The sequence below is a fragment of the Balaenoptera borealis genome, assembly GCF_965194805.1.
Source record: "Balaenoptera borealis genome assembly, chromosome: 19".
In the NCBI taxonomy this organism is placed as follows: domain Eukaryota; kingdom Metazoa; phylum Chordata; class Mammalia; order Artiodactyla; family Balaenopteridae; genus Balaenoptera; species Balaenoptera borealis.
Window position 1 is genome coordinate 57,700,222 of NC_138878.1, and position 23,079 is coordinate 57,723,300.

Consider the following 23,079-nt stretch of genomic DNA (forward strand, 5'->3'; position numbering starts at 1 on the left):
TTTATTTTTTTTGGCCGCGCTGCATGGCTTGCGAGATCTTAGTTCCCCGACCCGAGATTGAACCCGTGCCCCGTGCAGTGGAAGCGTGGAGTCCCAACCGCTGGACCGCCAGGGAATTCCCGAATCTTGAGATTTAAATTGGCTGCCTTTCATTGCAAAGTGCTTTTAAAGATTGCAGGGGGTAGTTTTTCTGACCTGTGACCAGGCTGAGCCCTGCACATTAGCAGCCCAGACTTGGCTTTGGGGCAACCTGGGGGTTAAGGTTAAGGTTAAGGTTAAGATTACCCTCCCCCGCCCTGTTTCTGAGGTGTCCCTTTGCCTGTCTCCAGAAGGTAGTCTTCTAAGTGACCTAAAGAGGGAGGCGGGCACTTGAGAGTGTCATTCTCTCCTCCAACAAAATCTTCATCCCCCCTGGGGCACTAGTCACCCTGCGGGACATGAGCGACCAAGGTCTCCCTCTGCCCCCACTGGTCTCCTTTTCCCTGTCTCTCTCTGTCTCTGGGTGTCTCTTACTGTTCCTCATGGGGTGTTTCCTTGCAAGGCCTGTCTCTAAATCTCTCTTGCTCTCTCGTCTTCTCCCCGTGTCTGCCTCCTGTGTTCTCCAGGCCTCGGAGTTGGGAATGACCTCAGCGTTTTACAAGTACATCCTCACCACCATGGTACGTACCCCCTGCAGCCCCCGAAGCCCCCATCTCCCTCTGCAGCATCTGCCCTGACGCGGGCCCAGCCCCTCCCTCACCCCCTCTTCTCGGTCCCAGGACTTCCCCATCCTGCACCTGGACGGGATCGTGGAGGACTCCTCCAACATCCTGGGCTTCTCCATGTTCAACACCTCTCACCCCTTCTATCCTGAGTTTGTGCGCAGCCTCAACATGTCCTGGAGGGAGAACTGCGAAGCCAGCACCTACCCCGGCCCCGCGGTGAGCTCACACCCTTTCCCCCGGCACACGGGCACACAGACACTTCCGGGGCCCCTTCAGGCCTTGGCCGGTTGTGCTCAGAACCCTCCGGTGCCCCACTCGCTGTCTGAGAACATCCACGAGGCCTCGCAGCGTGGCCCGGAGCTAAGTCTGACCCCTTTCTTCCTCTCCACCTCCCAAGCCACTCCAGCCACTTGGGTCTCCTCCAGGTGCCTCTGCTGCCCCAGCACATGCGCACCTCAGGGCCTTTGCACTTGCTCTTCCTGCTGCTTTGCGTGCACTTCCCCAGGGAACTAGCAATTCGCTCCCTCCTCTCCAAGTTACTGCTCAAATGTCCCCCTGTTTACAAAATGGCAAACTACCCACTATTTAGCCGCCTTCCCTGCCAGATTTTTCTCCATAACATCTATCTTTGCTTATCTAATCACCATGTGGCTTGCTCTATGTTTTGCTTAGAGGTATGTACAGATATTTAGGTTGTAAGTTCCATGAGGGCGGGCGTTTCTGTTTTGTTCACCATTGTATCCCCAGCATCTAAAACCACCTGCTCAGGGTAGGTATCTGATAACATATGTTGAATAAATGCAAACATACAAAAGATGCATATTTACGTGTATTTGTTCACAAACATCTAGCCATACACCAAGGTACCGAGACACTCCTACGTGCACAGAAACTCACACAGACACTGAGCCTTGCAGTCAGACACGTGCGTGCAGGGCCATCGCACACGTACACGGACAGGGGAGCATCCATCCGCACCCCGCACCTACCTACCCAACATGGATATTCAGACCTTCACCCCACCCAGCCAAGACACGCTCTCCCACACACACGTCCCACGTTGGCCGTCACCGCTCGGTGGCCAGTTTGTGTCGAGCCCTCACTGTGTGCCAGGCGCTATTTTGAGCACTTTGCATGCATTGTCTCGCTTGAGCCCCACATGAGCACTCGGAGGCAGAGATAACGATCACCCTTCCTTTACAAGGGAGGAAACTGAGATTCCGAGAGAGGTGTGGACTTGGCTCTCTACAGGAAACAGTAGGGCCGGGCCTCCAGCTCACAGCCTCCCAAGCCCTGGACTCATAACCGTTACGCTCTCCTGCTTCCTGCACATCAGGCCCACCCTGTGTATAGACAAATAGGCACGTTTGTCCAGCCCCACCCACATAAATGTGTCCCCAGACACACTCAGACAGGGGCTGTGGCTGTCTCCACCCACCCTCCATGACCCTACATCAGCCAAAGACACGCGGATCCCTGCGCCCACCAACATCCCCCCTGAGGGTGACAGCTGGCCGTCCCGGCAAACCCTCTCAGACGTGCCCTTCCCCAAACAGACACGGGCCGCACGCGGTCAGGAAGAGCTGCCCCCCTGGCGGCGCGGGCAGCATGCACGTCTTGCCCACTGTCATCTCCGATCCCCTGGAAGACCCTCCTCGCTCCTGACCTGCGTGGTTTTATGTTCCTGGAGAGAGGAGAGTTGTCTCAGGGCTTGGGGGTAGCACCACGGGGCTTTGGGGCTCCCCTGGCTGAACTGCATCTTTCCCATCCCTCCCCATCTCTGCCCCCCTCAAAACCCCACACCCCAGCTGTCAGCTGCCCTGATGTTCGACGCCGTGCACGTGGTGGTGAGCGCCGTCCGGGAGCTGAACCGCAGCCAGGAGATCGGTGTGAAGCCGCTGGCCTGTACGTCGGCCAACATTTGGCCCCACGGGACCAGCCTCATGAACTACCTGCGCATGGTGAGCCGGGAGCGGGGAGGGCCGAGGGGGTGTGGCAACCTGCCTCCGGGGGGGCGGTGCTCACTGTGTCCACCCTGCGGGCCCCCCTGCCTTGTCCCCCCACCTCCAACCCCGGCCCCCGCCTCCTGCTCTCCCTGGGCCTCACTCTCCCGTCTGTCTCTCCTCTCCCGGCCTTCCTCTGCCTGTCTGCGCTTCTCTTGCCCCGCTTCTTTGTTCCATCTCCTCTCGTTTGCTGGCACGTTGTCTTACTCGTTTAACTGTGGTCCTTCCTGGTCCCTCTCCCTCTCTCTCGTCTCCTCCATCTCTGTCTCTTCCCCTCTGGGCCCCTGCCACCCTTCCCTCTGCCCTCCTCCCGCCCTGCTAGGTAGAGTATGACGGGCTGACTGGGCGGGTCGAGTTCAACAGCAAAGGGCAGAGGACCAACTACACCCTGCGCATCCTGGAGAAGTCTCGGCAGGGCCACCGTGAGGTGAGCATTCCCCAGGACGATGCCAGAGCCTGGATGGGGCTGGGGGCCGGGGCAGGGCGGGGCGGGGCCCAGAGGGCTGAGGCCTCCTCAGGCAGGGTCTGTGCTGACCGTGCCCTCTCTGCCTCAGATCGGGGTGTGGTACTCCAACCGGACCCTGGCAATGAACGCCACCACCCTGGACATCAACCTGTCGCAGACACTGGCCAATAAGACGCTGGTGGTTACGACCATCCTGGTGAGTGGCCCTTGTGGGGACAGGCGGTAGATGAAGGTGCCTTTCCTGAGCGGTGCCCCAGGCCAGTCCTAGTGAGGAGGAGGGATGCCTGGGCTGGCACGGCACACAGGCCAGTGGGGACGTGACCCAGGCACCCAACAACTCCTGATCGTGGCCGCGACGTCACCAACCTAATTGCTGCTGGAGCAGCGGTGGGCACAGACTCTGTCATCAGAGCCAGGTCCAGCCCTGGGTGCTGCCAGCCCGCCGATGCACGGCAGAGATGGGAACGACTGACATCATGATTCCACGAGGCGGTACAGGCGGGGCGCCTCTCGCGGCGCCTGGCCCAGGGTAGGCCCCTGTAAATCACCATTGCTAGAGCAGTCGTTTTGTCACGTTTGCCCACCGAGTGTGTTGACACATGCCAACTTATTTAATATCCATCTTGAAGAGGCTCAGAGAGGTGAAGCGACTTGCCCAGGTCACACAGCAAGTATAAGACATAGCCAGGACGAATGCCATGTCTCTTATAAGGCATAGCCAGGATGGATGCCACGTCTCTGAGTCTCCAGAGCCCGAGTCTTAACCACTGTGCTCTGAATGTCCAGTCCTCTCCTTCCTGAGCACCAGCCGTGGAGATGGTCCTGTAGCCCCTGGGGTGTCACTCCTGCATTTTACCAGACCAGAGACCGAGGCGCCTGCGTGTGTCAGCGAGGATATATGGAGCACCTGTTCTGCACCAGGCACTGTGCTAGGCCCTTGCAGGTGTCACTCATTAAACCTCTCAGCTAGTCGGTGAGGTTTGTCCTATCTTCCTCGTTTTGAAGGTAAGGAAACAGGTCACAGGGCGAGTCCCTGCTGGAGCTGAGTGACGTGCTCGGAGCCCTTGCCCTCTCCCCTGCACCCTGCTGCTTCCTGCCAGGAGGTCAGGGAGGGGAGACGCGCGGGACCTGGGGAGCAGGAGGCTTCCTCGAGCAGCTGGGCTTCGTGGCAGCTGGGTCCCTGGCCTGCTGGCATCCGTTGTCTGGGGGAAGCCCCTCGGTAACTGTGAGGTGGGCCGGCTGATAGCTGTGGATGCCGAGGTTGAGAGGATTACACAGGTTCCGCAGGACGTCGGAGGCCCCCTAAAGCAGCGCCGTCACAGAGCTATTTCCTCTGTCCCTAGGGAGCTCCTGACCTAATGTGGACCTCCCCCTGGGGAGGGCCAGATGGCTTACAGACGGGAAACCAAACGCTTCGTAACAGCCTCACTCAGGGGCCCTGAGGACCAGGCCAGGCTGGCTGGGAGAGGGAGCACCTCTGCACGTGCGGGAGTGGAGTCAACCCCAGAGGCTTCCTGGGGTTCTCGGTGGGGAGCGGGGCAGAGGTCGGGGAGCGGATATCAGGAGAGCTGTGACGCCGAGGGGGGGGGGCTTCCAGTCTTTTCCCACACTTGTCTCCCGTTCTCCCCAGGGCCCCTGAGCCAGTGTTGCCCTCTTCCTGACCTTCATTCTTCTCTTGATGGAGTCATTCATTTGCTCATTCATTCCACAAATATTTACTGAAGCTGCCCTGCGCCAGACCTCACACAAATTCTGGAGGCGGAGGAATGAGTCCCAGGTGGTCCCGTGGTCTCCCTGTCCTTGAGTGGCCCCGGAGTGGGGGGATCCCAGTCTGATGGAGACAGACCTGGACACAGTCATTTCCACACAGGGTAATAAGGGACCCCCACAGAAAGGAGGGGCTGCCTCAGCCTTCAAAGGCCTGAAGAAGGCTTCACAGAGAAGGTGGTGTTAGACGGGGCTTTAGAAGCTGTGTAGGAGTTGGGTGCACAGAGAAGGAGGGGCCTGGCCTTCCAGGCAGCGGGAACCACAGGAGCAGGGGCCTCAGGAAGCGTTCGCCAGATCGGATGCGGAGGCAGCGGCCTCAGTGTGCACAGCCGGACCTGCCCGTTCGTTCACTAACATTTTCAGACTTGTGTTTCTGGGCTGGGCCTGCTCCAGGCACTTGGGGATTCAGAAGTGAGTCAACCTGGGCACCGGGGACAAGAAGCTCTCAGGGCTTGTCTTATTCCCTCCTCTGTCCCTCGGGCCTGGGGTGGTGCCTGGCGCCTAACAAACATGGAGGGGTGGTGAGTGCTGTGACAGAGGTGGGGAAGGGTCTCTGGAGAACTTAGTTATGCTTATCCTGGTCGTTAGAGACCATTAAGCAGGAAGGGGCAGGGCCAGATCTGGGTGTCAGAACAGCTGGGCCCTGAGGGAGGCTGCAGGAGAGAGAGACGCCCCAGGTGGGGGAGGGTGAGGCCTGAGCTGTCTGGGGCTGTAGGCAGGGAGGGGATCTGATGTGGGGTGTTGATGGGCTGGGCTTGGGGAGGGAGCAGGAGGAGGTCCTCGGTGGGGTGGAGGCTGGGGCTGTCCCTGGGGTGGTGCCCACACATCTGGAGCTGAGAGAGGGCGGGCTGGTGCCAAGACCGAGAGAGGTCCCTCAGGGAAGCTGGGGGTGCAGGACAGGCCCCAGGGGATGAGGCTTTGCAGGGCCCTTCTCCCAGACCCAGGCCCCGCCCCTCCCAGGGAGGTCTCCCTTCATCAAGCTGTGACATCTAATCCTGCTCCTCGGTGCCTCTGGGGTCAGACAGACCTCACTTGCATTCCTGGCTTTGCCTGGACCTCAGGCCATCCAACTCTCTAGGCTCCATACCTTCATCTGTAAAATGGGTCTAATAGTCCCACCTTGAAGGGCTGTGGGAGGATGGCATGAGATCAGCAGGCCCCCCTGGCAGTGTCCTGCTAGGAAGATGTGCTGAGCACATGTGAATCCCTTTTCTCTCCCCATCTGGCATCATCAGTAAGAATAACAGTCGGGAATTCCCTGGCCGTCCAGTGGTTAGGACTCTGCGCTTTCACGGCGAAGGGCCGGGGTTCAATCCCCGGTCGGGGAACTAAGATCCCACAAGCCGCGTAGTTGGGCCAAAAAAAGTAAAGAATAGCACTCATCGTGGCCAGAGTCTTTGATCTGTATGCTGAGCTCTTTGCTGGTGTTACTCGGCGGCGTTCATGGCAGCCCTGAGGCAGGTACCGTTGTGAACTCCGATTTTCAGACAAAACTAAGGCGCAGGAGGGTTAGGTGACGTGAATCGCGCAACTAGAGGATGGCAGAGCCCACGTGCTTCTACCTTGCGCCACACCACGTCGATTTCTGCTTCTTTCCAAGCCCTCGCTTCTGCGTTCTAAGCCTGGCCCTGCCGTCCGTACACTTTGTGACCTGGATGGGTCTCTTCTGTCTGTCCTCAGCTTCCTCCTGTAAAACGAGGGAACTAAAATATTCATAATAAACTGAAGGGGGTAAACTAGATCGGGGTCCTTTAAATTGCCCTCCAGGAAGTATTGGATATGGAATTGGGTCCTGGCTTCATAAAAGGGTCCAGGCAAGCAGCTTGTGAGGAATGTTCTAGAACCCACCCTACTTGAACATTTCTTAGTTTCAAGGGATTTTTATAGAAGTGCAACATGCATACAGAAACTTGCACAAATCATTAAGTGTACCACTCACTGAATTTTCAATAACTGAACACACCTGTGGGACCGGCTCTCCCACCCCCAGCTCTCCATATGCCCCTTCTGGTCTCTAACCGCCCCCCAGGTTAGCTTTGCCTGCTTTGAACTTCACATAAATGGCATCGTATTCTATGTTCTCTCTCTCGTCTGCCTTCTTGGGCACAACATGTGTTTGTGAGATTCACCCACGTTGCTACAAATAGTTTAGTCTCGTTATATGTCCTGTTATATGAAGGAACCACGATTAACTTACCCACCAAACTGATGCGCATTGGAGTTGTTTCTAGTTCTTTTGCTATTGTGAATAGTCCTGCTGTGAACACCCTACCACACGCCTTTCGGTGAACATGTATAGGCATTTCTGTCGAGTGTATTTGCAGGAGTGGAATTGCTGGAGTTTTCCAGCCTCGGTAGATACTGCCAAAGCATTTTCCAAAGTGGCGGTACCACTCCCCATTCCCACCGGTAGTGTGTGAAGGAGAATTCCAGTTGCTCCTCAGTTTTGCCGGTGCTGAGTATAGGAAGTTGCCACCTCTATTGTAGTTTTAACTTACATTTCTTTAACGACCATGGAAGGTGACCACTTTTTCATTTAGTGCCTATTTGGAACCTTCTTTTGGGAAGTCCCTGCTCAAATCTTTCTCTATTTTTAGAAAATTGGAATATCTGATCTTTTTATTGATTTGTAATCTATTCATATGTTCTGGATATAAGTTCTTTGTTGGAATATGCATTGCAGAGAACTTCTCCCACTTTGTGGCTTGCCTTTTCACTCTTGGTGGTATTTTTTTTGGCTGTGCCGTGCAGCTTGTGGGATCTTAGTTCCCCAACCAGGGATTGAACCTGAGCCCTCAGCAGTGAAAGTGAGGAGTCTTAACCACTGGATGGCCAGAGAATTACCCCCAATGGTATCTTTTTTTTTTTTTTAATATTTATTTATTTATTTGGCTTATTTATTTATTTGGCCGCGCCAGGTCTTAGTTGCGGCATGCGGGATCTTCGTTGCTGAGTGCAGGATCTTCGTTGCGGCGTGCGGGATCTTTAGTTGCAGCTTGTGAACTCTTTATTTGCAGCATGCGGGATCTAGTTCCCTGACCAGGGATTGAACCCGGGACCCCTGCATTGGGAGCGCAGAGTCTTAGTCACTGGACCACTAGGAAAGTCCCCCGAGTGGTATCTTTTGATGAAAAGATTTTTAATTTTCCTAAAGTCCATTTTATCCTTTTCTCCCTGCTTTACGGTTAATGCTTTTATTTATTTATTTATTTACTTATTTATTTATTTTTGGCTGTGTTGGGTCTTCGTTGCTGCGTGCGGGCTTTCTCTAGTTGTGGCGAGCAGGGGCTACTCTTCATTGCGGTACGCAGGCTTCTCATTGTGGTGGCTTCTCTTGTTGCAGAGCACGAGCCCTAGAGTGTGTGGGCTTCAGTAGTTGTGGTGAGTGGGCTCAGTAGTTGTGGCGCACGGGCTTAGTTGCTCCACGACATGTGGGATCTTCCCAGACGAGGGCTCGAACCCATGTCCCCTGCATTGGCAGGTGGATTCTTAACCACTGCACCACCAGAGAAGTCCAGTTAATGCTTTTAGAATTTAAGAATTCTTGGGATTTCCCTGGCGGTCCTGTGGTTAAGACCCCACGTTTCCACGGCAGAGGGCATGGGTTCGATCCCTGGTCGGGGAACTAAGATCCAACATGCCACACAGCACGGCCAAAAAAAAGAATTCTCTGCCTACCCCAAGTTCATAAAGCTAGTCTCCTATATGTTTCTTGAAAACATAATAATTTTGCCTTTTACATTTAGATCTACAATCCACCTAGAATTGATTTTTATGTATTATGTGAGGTAGGGGGGATCAGAATACATATTTTCCATATGGATGTTTTATTGAATGGCACCATTTATTAAAATGTTCATTCTTTCCCCCTTCAGCACAGTCTTACCCTTGTCATAAATCAAGTATCCATTTATGTGTGGGTTTCCAAACTCTCCATTCTATTGTCTGTCTGTCTTTGCTCTAATACCACATCGTCTTAAACACCACAGTTTTAAATTGTCGTAATACCCAGTAGGGTAAATCCTCCAGTTTTCATGTTCTTCTTTAGGATTGCTTTGGTTCTTTTGATCTTCTACATTTCCATATGCATTTAAATATCATCTCTAAAATTTAAAAAATATTTTAATATTAAAATTTTAAACTGGGGGTGGGACAGAAGTTAATTAAATAGAAGTAAGTAGCTTTCAGTTTAATTCTACATTAAATAGAATTCAAAGCGTGTGGGGAGGGGAGGAGTGAAAAAATCCATCCCCTTCCCTCTCCCGTCCCCCATTTTTTTCCCCATCCTCCCAGATATGTCTGAGCATGTACAAGCCCATACCCACTTTTTCCTTCACAAAGAATAGCATATTGTACACGTTGTTCTGTAGCTTGTTTTTTTCCTCTGAATATATCTTATAGAACTTGTTATTTTAGTAGTTGCCTGGGATTCTTTGATGACATCAATAATCTTTTTAACCTGTTCCAAATTAGGCTGTTTCAGTCTTTGTTCCTGATACAAGAAATGGTGCCATGACTCTCCTGGACCTACATTTTTGTGTACAGGTGCATAGCCATTCGTAGGATGAGTTCTTAGAATCAGACTTAGCAACATCCCACTGTCCGTCTGTAATGCTGGGCTTCTGCAGAAGATTCTTTTTGAAGAAATCTGAAAACCTTGGATTAGAGGCTTCTTAAAACCCTTGGATCTGATGGTCTGGGACTGCAGGTTGAGTGCTAGATCATTGTTTTCTGACCTTGAGTTCTGTTCACAGGCCTCAGTCCCTGTTTTTGGCTCTATCAGCTCCCACCCGATCCTGAGGCCTCGAACCCAAATCCACAACCCAGGTGCCTCAGTCTTGAATTTGAAGATCAGCTTGGCCTGGTGGAAGGAACAAGGACTTTGGAGAGCAGAGCAACTGAGTCTTGAATCCCAGCTCTGCCCAATCTCCCCTTCCTACTGCCCTGCTTCAGCTGTGTGACCTTGGGCAAGACACCTGACCTCTCTGAACTTCGGTTTCCTCCTGTGTACATCAACAGGACTGTATGAGCGCCTGCCAGCTCTAACACTGGGTGTTTGTCTAGAGAATTCCTGATTTCTGATTCTCTAGCTTTGATACCCGGCCAGACACCCCCGTCTCTGTGTCTAGCTTCTCCCAGGTCCGCTCTTGTTTAGTCTGGCATAGGGCTTAAGAGCAGAGCTTTGGACTCAGCCTGACTTGTCCATCTCAGCCACTCACTACTTCACTTCTCGGGACCTGTGTCCTCATCTCTCAAATAGAGGTAATAATACTGACCTCCTACGCTGACAGAATAGCTGTCACACAGCAAGCCCACAAGAAATGCTAGCTGCTGCTGCTATTATTAGTATTATCTCATTCCTACTCCCGGTTCCACAGTTTTGGATTTGAAAATGTGGCTTGGGAGAGAGAGAAAAGCACTGACTTCTCTCCATCCCATCTCCCCTCAGCTCTGGGACTTTGTTGGGGTCCTGGTATCTAGTCTATAGGTACCTTATAGTACCTATCGCTGTATAACAAACCGCCCCAAAACCTGGAGGCTTCCAACAATAACGATTATTATTTCTCACAATTCTGTGGGCCAACTAAGCAGTTCTGCTGAGCTCACTGTGGTTGCGTTCAGCTGGTGTCTAGGCTGGGCTGTTGGCCGGCACGTCTCGGTTCACCCATTCTCCCTCATCCTTCAGCAGGCTGGCCTGGGCTTCCTTTTTTTTTTTTTTAATTATTTATTTATTTGGCTGCATCGGGTCTTAGTTGCAGCACGTGGGATCTTTCGTTGTGGCACGTGGGCTCCAGAGTGCGCAGGCTCAGTAGTTGCAGTGCGTGGGCTTAGTTGCCCCGCGGCATGTGGGATCTTAGTTCCCTGACCAGGGATCAAACCCACGTCCCCTGCATTGGAAGGCGGATTCTTAACCACTGGACTACCGGGGAAGTCCCTGGCCCGGGCTTCCTTACACTGGGGTCCCAAGAGATCTCTCTGAGGGCCCAGGCTCTGAAAGTCACACAGCACTACTTCCAACGCATTCTGTTGTCCAAAGCAAGTCTCGAGGGCCGCTCAGACCCAAGGAGTGGAGAAATCCGCTCTATCTCTTGACGGGAGGAGCTGCAAAATACTGGGCATCTACCTCGGAGCTCAGTAATTATGTGCTGAATGAATGAGAGGTGGCAGAGGTCACTTGACCTCTGTGAGCCTCAGTTTCCACATGTGTAAAGTGAGTCTAAGGATACCTCCCGTGTAAGGTCACTGTGAGGAATTTTTTTTTTTTTTTTTTTTTAATGGCCACGCCACACAGCTTGCGGGATCTTAGTTTCCCCACCAGGGATTGAACCTGCGCCCTCGGCAGTGAAAGCATGGAGTCCTAACCACTGGACCGCCAGGGAATTCCCATTGTGAGGAATTAAATTGATAAAATCCAGAGAACACACACAGCACAAGGGCTGGTACTTCACAGGTGTTCAGTCCACATGGTAACCATATGGATATTATTGCCAAAGCTCTTCTGGCTGATTCCTAAATCCTAACTCCTTTTATTCCTAAGTCCAAAGTGACACTGTACAAACAACCATTTAGACAATAACTATGTAAGATAAGTATCCCTTTTGTTACCATCATCTTCATATGCCTCGTCTTACTAGCACTTGGAATATTCTCTCTGCTTTTGTCCTTATTTGGCACAAAAAGGGTCAGTAAGGTTTGCTCAAACCCCTCAGAAATAAGCATCAACATAGCAAAACAGCTGTAGGCCAGAGATTGCAAACTGTCCGGTGTTTGTTTAGCCTGCAAAGCATTAAAAAAAAAAATTGGTATTAGAATTTGAACTATTGCTAACCTTTAAAATCAGGAGATTTTACAAAACAACCTGGGTTTCCAAATTCTCTTGACATTGGACCATCTGGCATCTCAGGCCTGCTTCCCTTGTGGCAGCATTGGGCTGGAGCTAAATCCTGGTGGGGCAGATTCTCTTTGATCCCTTGGTGGCTCATGAAGTCAGTTTAATGGGTCGTTATTGGTTGTGTGGAAAAATGAAGTAGAGCAGGACGGAAAATAGCAGGGTATTCTGCCATAGTCATAAGGGAAAGGACTGCTTTGTGGAACTAAGTCTGGTTACATGTGTGCAACTGTGAGCACATAGACATATGTGTATGACTTGGATTACAAGTAAAATATATATCTTACTGCGGGTTTTAGCCAAAAGTTTGAAAGTTTGGCACGATCTCCATCCAGTCTGATTCACTCAAGTTACCTGCCTCCCTTGTAGCCATTTGAGCTTGAGATGAGGTTGTCTGGTGGAGATCAAACCAGTTTCCTGCAATCTGCTGGGGCCTGGCAGGGTCCCTGTGCTTTTTCCCTGGCTCTGAGTATTTGTTTTTGTTTTGGTAGTTATTTTTAGTTTTACTTTTTAAATTGAAGTATAGTTGATTTACAGTGTTTTTAGTTTCAGGTTATACATATATATGTATGTATATATACATATATTCTTTTTCAGATTCTTTTCCCTTATAGGTTATTACAAAATATGAGTAGAGTTCCCTGTGCCATACAGTAGGCCCTTGTTGGTTATCTATTTTATATGCAGCAGTGTGTATATGTTAATCCCAGCCTCCTAATTTACATGCCCCGCCCCCCCGCCGCCGACTCTGAGCATTTGTAAGCAGGGGATGAAGGCAAGGACTCCATCATCTCCACTCTGCGAGCAGGTTCCTGATCTGGCTGCAGCCTGGGCCCTGGGACCCACGACCCAGACCCCAGATGCCCCAGTCTCTGACCACCACCCCCCCTTCTCTCCTGCTTCCCCAGGAGAACCCGTACGTCATGCGCCGGCCCAACTTCCAGGCCCTGTCCGGGAACGAACGCTTTGAGGGCTTCTGCGTGGACATGCTGCGGGAGCTGGCCGAGCTGCTGCGCTTCCGCTACCGCCTGCGGTTGGTGGAAGACGGGCTGTACGGGGCGCCCGAGCCCAACGGCTCCTGGACGGGCATGGTCGGCGAGCTCATCAACCGGGTACGGCGGGGCTGGGGCTGAGGAAGGGGCCGTGGGTCGGGTGAGCAAGGGCGGGCGGGCAGCCAATGGTGCCTCAGAACCAGCCTGGTGCATACAAGGGGCAGGAGCCGATGGTGCGCTGTGTCCCTGTGGCTGGTGAGCACCACGGGGCGGGCACAGTGGGGAAGAAGGGCAACGCATCCCTTCCCGTGTTCCGCTTTCAAATGCTTCCCTCACGCCACCTTGGCTTAGTCGGTGCTCGAAGATGTGTTGAGTGAATGAAAGAGACGTGGAGTGGGAATTGGACAGACGTGGAGGAGGTGGAGAAGGCTTCCTGTGAGAGGCAGGGATAGGGCTAGGCGGCCGGGATGGCGCCTCACGTGCGCTGTGCCCAGCACCTGCCAGGAGGTGGACGTGGAGGCTGCCTATTGCGCTCACAAGGTCACGCATTCCGTAGGTGTTTATTGAGCACCTAGTGTGTGCCTTGCACCACGCTGGCGCGGGATATAGTGGTGAGCACAGGGGACCTGGACCCTGCTCCCAGCAACTTAGGGTCCCATTGAGATGCAGAAAAGCAAATGACCACAAGACAGAGCCATGGGCTGATGGGGAAAACTCAGAGGAGGGACCCAGAGGCTCCTGACCCAGCCAGGCATCCAGGGAGGGCTTCCCAGAAGAGGTGACGCCCAAGCAGATTCCCAAAGAGTGTGAAGGAGTCAGCAGGGTGAAGGGGGGTATGGGAGAAGGGCAAAGTGTTTGATGGCATTTACAAACAGCGGGGGCTGGGGTGGGAACATGAGTAAGAACGAGTTGGGTGTGGGGCATTTTAGAAGAGCAGCCGGGCCCTGAGTGTGGGCAGGATTTGAATGTAGGTGAGGAGGGCAAGAGGCAGTGGTGTGGGGGGTGGTAGGCAGGGGTGCAGCGGAAAAAATATTTTGGAGTCAGACCAACCTGGGTTTGAGTGCTGGGGTGAGTCATTTCTTTCCTCGGAAGCTCAGTTTCCCCTCCCTAGGATGGGGATAATGATACCTGACAGGTCTGTAGTAAGGTTACAGACACGCTGCACACGTTGCTTGTCATAGGTGCTTCTTCTTTTTATTCCAGTCATGAGAAGCCATGTGGGCGAATGCCCAAAAAAGACAAACAGGCCCCCAGCTTAGGGGCACGTCCAGGGCAGGTGTGTGGAGCAGGGACCTGTGGCCACAAACGGTCAGGGTGGCCTTGACATTGGACTTAGCTGACAGCGTCAGAGACTGTCACCCTTCTGAGCCCCTGAATGTCACCAGGAGAGACTCAAAAAGGCCACTTTGCTTGACAAGGATGTTTATCCCGTAAGGCACTGATTTTCAAAAGTTGTTTTGACTTCAGAGCCTTTTTTCCATTTGAAAGCGCCCTCAGGGCCCTGGACAAAGCAGAGCTGCTCTGGGGGAGACAGAGGTCGGGATGTCCCCCCCGGATTCTGGTGGCTCGGTCTCCCTCACCCCACCCAGCTGGCAGGCCCGAGGCACTGCCCTACAGGCAGCCAGCTGGTTGAAAGCTTCTGCCCTGGGTGGGTTCAAGAGTCTGAAGCCAGGGCCTGAGGAGACAGGAGGCAGGAGCTGGTGGCCGGACGCCCACCTCGCTGGCAGGCTTCCCTGTGACCTCATTGCCATAGCTTGGTCCCCAGTCTCGTAAGCTCAGAACTTCTGTTCATCAGGGCCCCCAGAAATAAGACTCCAGGAGAGCAGCCCTCCCCAACCAAAGTCACTGTCAACTGGACATCTGTTTATTCAACTGGACATCTGTTTATTCATCAACAAAGAAGTCCTATTTACAGCTGTATGACCTTGGGCAAGAGTCTTAACTCCCTGTGCCTCGAGCCTTCCCTTAGGACTTGGTGTGAAGGTGCCTGGGGTGAGCATAGCAGGGCTGGGAGCTTTTCTCATTGGTTACTGCTCTTGTGGTCCTGAGTCCCGTTTGAATCTCTGCTGAGCATTTGCTGTGTGACCTTGGGTGAGTTACGTAACCTCCCTGTAAAACTGGGGAAATAACAAATGCTAGCGCATAGGGCTGTTGTGAGCATGAAATGAGTTAATCCATGTGGGGGCTTGGAACAGGGCCGGGCAGGTAGTGGGTGCTGTGTGCCTGTGCTCTCTTTCGATCATTGTTAGTGTTATTCCTGCCAGCACGTACATACATTCATGCGTTCGTCCGTCCTCCAGCCAGCTAGTATTTATTGAGTGCCTACTGTATACCAGGCCCTGTGATACACCCTGGGGATTCAGTGGCCTGGCCTGGCCTTGCTCTTAGGGTTAAAGACTTTGGCCCGCAGCCAGAGGTCCATGGGATGCACCTCCTGCACACAAAGGGCTGAGCTGGCTCAAATGAGGAAACAGAATCATCGGGGGCTGCTGGATGGCCTGCGGGAAGGTCAGGGGAGGCTGGAGAGGGCCAGGACTTGGTGACCGCCTGTGGCGGGGGCGGAGGAGAGAGGACGTGAGCGTTCCTTCTGTTTCTGGCTTGGGCAGCTGGGCGATGGCGATGACATTTAGGGAGAGAACACTGGAGGAGGAGCAGACTCAGAGTGCAAAGGATGGGTGGAGTTTGGCCCCTCCAAGGCTCAGCTGCCTGCTGTGGGATGGCCAAGTACACTGAGCTTCGCACAGATACTCAGCACCGTCCTCACGGCAGCAGCAGCTGACGTTTGTGGACTTCACGCCACGTGCCAGGAACTTTTCAAGTGTTCCTTAATTCTTCTAACAATCCTTCCTGGCCCAGAGGACCACTGCCCTCCTACCGATGTGAGATCAGGGGCTCAGTAGTGAAGGGACTTGCCCCCAACACGCAGGGCTGCAGCCAGGTGTGACGGACCCAAGGCCTGTGTCCTTTCCAGACACCCAGCAGGTACTTGGGAAGCCTAGAGTGGTCAAGGTGATGCCCACGCCGTGCCAGGCTCTTGTCCGAACTGTATGAACTTGTGTTAACTCCTTGACTCCCCACGGGCACCCCCTGAGGAAGGCCTGGGGTTTGCCCAGTTTTCTCTAATGGACAGAGTAAGGCACCAAGATACTGTCCAGGCCGCACGGCTAGTGACAGGCAGAGCCAGGGCTGGCACCCCAGCAGGCTGGCCCAGAGCTGACAAGTGACTTCCAGATGGAAGACAGCCCAGGGCACCAGCATCCCCCCAGCCACCCCGACCCCAGGGCCAGGCTCAGGGCTTGTAGGCCAGTCTGGAATTATGGTCCGTTTATTCCACCCAGTGGCCACTGCTGGAATTACCTTTCTCCCTGCCATCACTGCTGCACTGTGATTTCAGGCCCCGCCCCTCTCACCAGCCTCCTCATGGGCCTCCTGGCCTCCCATCTCTCTCCATTCCAGTTTGTCCTCCAGTAGGATCTTTGTACAAGGCAAGTCCGACCTATCGCTCACAGGCTTTAGCTGTCACCCCCGGGGGCCCTCCGGTCTGGCCCTTAAGGACAGGGCAGATATCTTAGGTCGGGTTTCCGGGAAGCAGATTCCGCGGTGGAGATTAGCAGGCAGGAGGTGTGTGGGGTGCCCTCGGAAAGCAGGGAGTAGAGGAGCAGGCTTGGGCAGAGGGAGGAGTTGAGCTGTGCTGCAGTCATGGCTGGGCCTCAGCCGTCCCATGTCCCACGGGCAGCTCTGGAGCTGGGATGGCCATCAAAGACATCCCCCTGAGGTAAGGGGGAAGGCTTTTATGCCCCCCACCGACACGTCATTGGATGAGGGCTGTCCTCGGGGAGGGTCAGGACCTGGGGCAAAGGCGTTCTTCCACCTACAGAGCAATCAGCCACCAACAACTGGGACCATGAGTGCCTGATCCGGAAGGAGGGTCTGGGCGGCCACCACGGTGTCCACTACAGCTGTGAGCTGGTTAGACGCCAGACAGAGCCAGCTTCAGGTTGCCTGCTTTCCCGTGTGGTCCCTGGCGAGCCACTTCATCTCTCTGAACTAGCTTCCCCTCTTGAAGTGGGAACGATGTTCCCTCCCTCACAGAGTTTTGTGGGGAGTGGGTGAGGGGGAAGCTGGAGGTCCTAGAACAGAGTCTGAGTCACCCGGGTCTTGCAGGTAAGGAGTTTGGATGTTCTTGTTGTTGTTTTCTTTTTGGCCAAGCCAAGTGGCTTGCAGGATCCTAGTTCCCCGACCTGGGATTGAAGCCGGGCCCCAGAATTGAAAGCACCGAGTCCCAACTACTGGATAGCCAGGGAATCAAGCCCCCCTTTTTTTCTCCTTTTTTGTTTTTATTTATTTATTTATTTATTTATTTATTTATTTATTTATTTATTTATGGCTGCGTTAGGTCCTCGTTGCTGCGCGTGGGCTTTCTCTAGTTGCAGAGAGCGGGGGCTACTCTTCGTTGCGGTGCCTGGTCTTCTTACTGTGGTGGTGTCTCTTGTTGCAGAGCACGGGCTCTAGGCGCGCGGGCTTCAGTAGTTGTGGCATGCCGGCTCAGTAGTTGTGGCTCTCGGGCTCTAGAGCGCAAGCTCAGTAGTTGTGGCGCATGGGCTTAGTTGCTCCACAGCATGTGGGATCTTCCCGGACCAGGGCTTGAACCTGTGTCCCCTGCACTGGCAGGCAGATTCTAAACCACTGTGCCATCAGGGAAGTCCCTTTTCTCCTTCTTGGATGTTATTTTTATTGTGTTATGAAGTCACTGGAAGGTTTTAAGCAGGGAACGTGCCATGATCTAATTTGTTTATTCTTTTTTTTTATTGAGGTGAAATTCATATAACATAAAATTAACCAAATTCAGTGGCATTTAGTATATTCGCAGTATTGTGCAACCATCACCTCTATCTAGTTCCAAGACATTTTCATGACCCCCAAAGAAAACCCGAACCCACCAAGCAGTCACTCCCAATTCCCCCCTTCCCCAGCTCCTGGCAACCACCACTCTGCTCTCTGTCTCCATGGATTTACTTATTCTAGGCATTTCATATAAATGGAATCAGCCAATATGTGGCCTTTTGTGTCTGGCTTCTCACACAGCATGACATGCTTGAGGTTCATCCACATTGTAAAATGATGAGTACTGCCTTTTTAGGGCTGACTAACATTCCATTGTATGGATATAGGACCTTGATTTAATTTCAAAATCATTTAAAAATGATTACTCTGGCTGCTGAGAAATAACTGTAGTGGACCAAGAGTAGAGACAAGGTGGTCCATTTCAGAGGCCATTGGAAAGTGTGGAAGAGAGAAGATGCTGGCTTGTGCTCCAGTGGTAGCTGTGTCAGGTGTACCACCAGGTGGGATGTGTGCCAGAGCATGAGAGGAATCAAGAGTGACTCAGGGTTTGGCTAAGCAGCTGGGCCAATGGCAAGGCCAGGTTCCACCATGGGGAGGACATAGGAGGAGCAGCTTGGTGGGGTCGGGGGTCAGGGGGATAAGAGTTATCTCTGGGTGTGGGTCGTTTGAGATGCCTATTTGAAATTCAAGGGGGAGACAAAAGGATTTCCTTGTGTGACTGAACATGAATTATTTATTTAACTTGTCCACTATTGATGGATATTTGGGTGGTTTCCAGTTTTTGCAGGCATAGACAATGCTACCATCAATTGGATTGGTGGGGGTATTCCTGAGGGTAAGTTCCAAGTGGTGGAGGTTCAAAGGGTATGAATGTTTTTTAAGTATATACTGCCAAATGGCCCTTCAAAAAGGTTCCACCAATTTATATTCCCACCAAAAGTGCACGAGAATGTCAAATTTTCCACACTCTTGCCAACAATGGGTATTATCAATCTTTTAAAAAAAACTTTGCCAATCTGAAAGGCTAAAAATATCTCATTGTTTTAACCTAAACAGAATGTCACACGGCTGCATATTAACTCCCATGTGGATGTACTGTAATTTATTGAAGCATTTTTTATATTTAGTTGTTTCCAGGTATTTTTAGATGTTTGTTTGTGCTGCTATAAACAACCATAAGCAAACATCTTTATGCACGAAAGCTTGGCTTGCATTGTAGCTGATTAGGATTGAATCTCAATAGAATTACCCGGTGAAAGGGGAAAACCCTTCGTATGGCTTTTGTTATATACTGTTGAACTGCTTTCCAGAAAGACTACATCAGTTTCTTTTTTTTTTTCTTTTTTAACACCAGTTTCTATACAGGCTCCTTCTTGGCACTGAGGCTTTTGATGGATTTTTAGATATTCAGACAACCTCCTGTCATTTTCATAGATGGCAAGTCATTTTGATTTTTCCTGCTTTGACTGGTGGACCACAGTAGGGCTTATGTGGCCAAGTGATAAATGGAGTCTGAGCCCAAGTTCCACTCAGAGTGGGCCTGATAGGCCCTTGGACTCACTCTGTGTTTTTCCAGGTCCTGGTTGTATAATTGGAATAAGCTTTCTGACCCGTGGAGTCAGGGTCATTATGGTAGAAAGAGCCAGTGGAAGCCCCTAGAACTCCCCCTGTTTCCCAGGATAGTAATCCAAAAGCAATTCTACATCCTTCGGAGGAATTGCAGAGATTGGTGCCGCCATTAATGGCTTGAAAGAAGCAGGGGTAGTGATCTCATCCCTGTTCAACTGGCCTGTTTGGCCTGTGCAGAAGGCAGATGGATCTTGGAGAATGACTGTGGATTCTTGTAAATGCAATCAGGTGGTGACTCCAATCGCAGATGCTGGCCCAAATGAAGTATCTTTCCTGGAGCAAGTCAACACAGCCGTTGGTAGCTGGTGTGAGCTACTGACCTAGCAAATGCTTTTTTCTCCAACCACTTTCCAAGGACCACCAGAAGCCAGGAGTATAAACCTTCAGTCTTGCCTCAGGCTGACATCAACTCTCTTGCTTTCTGCCATCATATAGACCAGCAGTCCCCAACCTTTTTGGCACCAGGGACTGGTTTCGTGGAAGACAATTTTTCCACAGACTGGCGGGGGGCGGGTCAGGGGGATGGTTCAGGAGATAATGCTAGCGGTGGGGAGCCATGGGCAGCGGCAGATGAAGCTTTGCTCGTTTGCTCGCCGCTCACCTCCTGCTGTGCAGCTCGGTTCCTAACAGGCTGTGGACCGGTACCGGTCCACGGCCTGGGGGTTGGGGACCCCAATATAGAACACGGAGAACTTGGTCTCTTGACGCTGGTCCATCACACTGGCAACATTTTGCTGATCAGATCTTATGAGCCTGAAATAGCATTTAGTGAGGAGGTTGGCAATAAACCCACAGCTGATATCAGTCAGTTAGTGTCCAATCTGGAGACAAAACAGCACCAGTTACTTGAACAGAATCATATCAGCTATTTTTGTTTGTTTGTTTGTTTTGTTTTGTTTTTTTGTTTTTTTTCGCTGCACCTCGAGGCATGTGGGATCTTAGTTCCCTGACCAGGGATCGAACCGTGCCCCCTGCAGTGGAAGTTCGGAGTCTTAACCACTGGACCGCCAGGGATTTCCCCTCTTTTTTTTTTTTTTTATGGAAAATCTGTATTTTTAATTGCTACTCTTTTTTTTTAAATTAATTAATTAATTTATTTATTTATTTTTGGCTGTGTTGGGTCTTCGTTTCTGTGCGAGGGCTTTCTCTAGTTGCGGCGAGTGGGGGCCACTCTTCTCGCGGTGCGCGGGCCTCTCACTATCGCGGCCTCTCTTGTTGCGGAGCACAGGCTCCAGACACGCAGGCTCAGTAGTTGTGGCTCACGGGCTCTGTTGCTCCGCGGCATGTGGGATCTTCCCAGCCCAGGACTCGAACCCATGTCCCCTCAATTGGCAGGCAGACTCTCAACCACTGCGCCACCAGGGAAGCCCCGGGATTTCCCCTCTTATCAGCTATTTGAACAGAGAGAATTTAATACAAAGGATTGTTAACTAGGGATTCCCTGGCGGTCCAGTGGTTAGGACTTCATGCTTTCACTGCTGAGGTCCCGGGTTCAGCCCCTGATCAGGGAACTAAGATTCCGCAAGCCACGCAGCGTTAACCCACTAACTGAAAGAGTAAAAATAAAGCTAATGGATCCTGAAGGTAGCAGCTGGAGGAAGCAGCCACTACCCCGAGGGCTCAGGGGAAAGGGGAAGAAGTTGGAAAGATTAAACCTTAGAAACTCAGACGAGGGTCCCAATAGAGCTGAAACTCAGACCTTTGCTGTTTGTCTGGTATTGCGGACATTTGGTGGGTTTTTTGGCTTTGAGCAACAACTTATACCTGGGTATAACTTGTGTGTGCTGCTTTAATCCCTTTACCAAACAACCTGTAAGGCTTTTCATTTTGAGGGAGGCCCAGAGCATGCAAAAGCTCTGCAGCAGGTCCTGGCTTCATGCAAGCTGATCTGCCACCTGGGCCTGATGAGCCGGCAGATCCCGGGAAGTGTAGCGTGCTGGTGGCAAATAGGGAAGCAGGCACCAAGAGGTGACTCGCATGCAGACCTCTAGAGTTTTGAAGCAAATCATGCTGTTTTCTGCAGATACTATTCTCCTTTTGAGAAACCGCTCATTACCAGGCCCTGCTAGACGCTGAACACCCGCCCATGGACATTGAGTGACCCTGTGACCTGAGCGCTCATGTGACCTGGGTATTGTCATTTTTGCATCAGTCAGGGGTCTACCAGGAAACTAATCACTCCAGATATTTGTGGGGTTTTAAAAAATATTTATTAATTTATTTAATTTTGGCTGCGTCGGGTCTTAGTTGCAGCATGCGGGATCTTTGTTGCGGCATGCAGGATTCTCCGCTGCAGCGTGTAGGCTCCTCGTTGCGGCCCGTGGGCTTCTCTCTAGTTGTGGCGCACAGCCTCAGTAGTTGTGGCACGTGGGCTTAGTTGCCCCGTGGCACGTGGGATCTTAGTTCCCTGCCCAGGGATCAAACCCGCATCCCCTGCATTGGAAGGCAGATTCTTAACCACTGGACCACCGGGGAAGTCCCCAGATATTTGAATGAAGAGAATTATTTACTAGGAATAAAGTTGCTAACTAGTTAACTGAGAGGGTAAAAGTTGAAGTCCAAGGCAGGAATCAGCAGTTTTTCTGCAAGGGGCCAGATGTAAATATTTCCGTCTTCCAGGTCATCGTGTCACTACTCAACTCTTCCATTGTATGGAAAGCAGTTGTAGACAATACCTAAACAAGTGCGTCTGGCTGTGTTCCAATAAAACTTTATTTACAAAATCGGGCAGATGGTCTAGACTCGGCCTGAGGGCCATAGTTTACACACCCTTGCTCTCTCTCAGGCATCAAGGAGGTAGCAAGGCAGGAAATGGCTCTGTCTCAAGTTCTGAAGGAGCAGAGAAGAGCTGAAACTCGGAAACTTAGAGGAAGGGCTCTGTGGGGCGGAAACTCAGACCCCGAGGAGGGGGCACTCTCCAGCTGGTGCTGGTGCCCCAAGAAAGGCTCAGCAAAGCTGGTTCTGCAAGTGCTGGGAAGCTGCAGACTGAATGTGTCTGCTGCCCTGTGGAAGAAATGCTGCTGCCTTTGGTGCAGAAAGGCTGGGGACCTGAGAGTAGACCAGAAGGAGCAGGTAACTCTCCTTCCTCCAGCCTTGCAGCCTTCCTCTAGTGCCCCCTATTGGCAGAGCCTGTCAGGGAGCTGATAGCACCGCACAGATGGTTTGCACAGAGCTGGTGTACAGGGCGGGCTGGGGCAGAGGGCCAGTCACCAGTGCTTTGGTTGGTTTTTAGGCATTTAGACAATCCCCCTGTCATTTCTACAGGTGGCTTATCATTTGGATTCTTCCTGATTTCATCCCAGAGATTAAACTGTCAGGGTTCCCTTGGGGAGGGAAGTCTTCTCTAAGGAACAGGTGTCCCTTTTGGGAAATGAAGGGGGAGGAGGAGGAGGTGGAAAGGGGGCAGGGGTTCCAAAGACTCTGAGAGGAGTCTAGAAGAACTTGCAGCATTTAAGGATCTGTCTGTCCTCCATTCGGAATTCATCTCAAATCGGACCACCTCCTCTCCACCTCCACTTAGCCCCGCCCCCAGCATCTCCGTGGACATCTTTAGTCGGCTTCCACTCTTGCCCCTGTGGTCTGTTCTCAGGGCGGCCAGATCACGTTACCCCCTGCTGCTCACACCCTCTGATGTGATGTCCTCTGTTGCCCTTGGGGTAGAATCCGGCCCCCTTCCCCTGGCCTGCAAGGCCCTGCAGGGCTCTGGTTCCCACTCTGCTGCATTTCCCACCACCTACCCGCCCCCCACCCCGCGCTTTCTGCTCCAGCCACCCTGGACACTGCC

The 23,079-nt window shown here is 52.2% G+C and overlaps 1 protein-coding gene across 2 annotated transcripts in view; it reads left to right on the forward strand.

Annotated features, from left to right (window-relative positions):
* GRIK5 (glutamate ionotropic receptor kainate type subunit 5) overlaps positions 1 to 23,079 on the forward strand; it is a 49,845-nt gene that overhangs the window by 11,004 nt on the left and 15,762 nt on the right. For both annotated transcript variants that reach the window (XM_082369672.1, XM_082369673.1), the window contains exons 7-12: positions 606 to 659; positions 759 to 920; positions 2,513 to 2,665; positions 3,030 to 3,134; positions 3,262 to 3,369; positions 12,738 to 12,941. In XM_082369672.1, the coding sequence (XP_082225798.1) occupies positions 606 to 659; positions 759 to 920; positions 2,513 to 2,665; positions 3,030 to 3,134; positions 3,262 to 3,369; positions 12,738 to 12,941 (786 nt within the window). The remainder of the gene's footprint in view (positions 1 to 605; positions 660 to 758; positions 921 to 2,512; positions 2,666 to 3,029; positions 3,135 to 3,261; positions 3,370 to 12,737; positions 12,942 to 23,079) is intronic.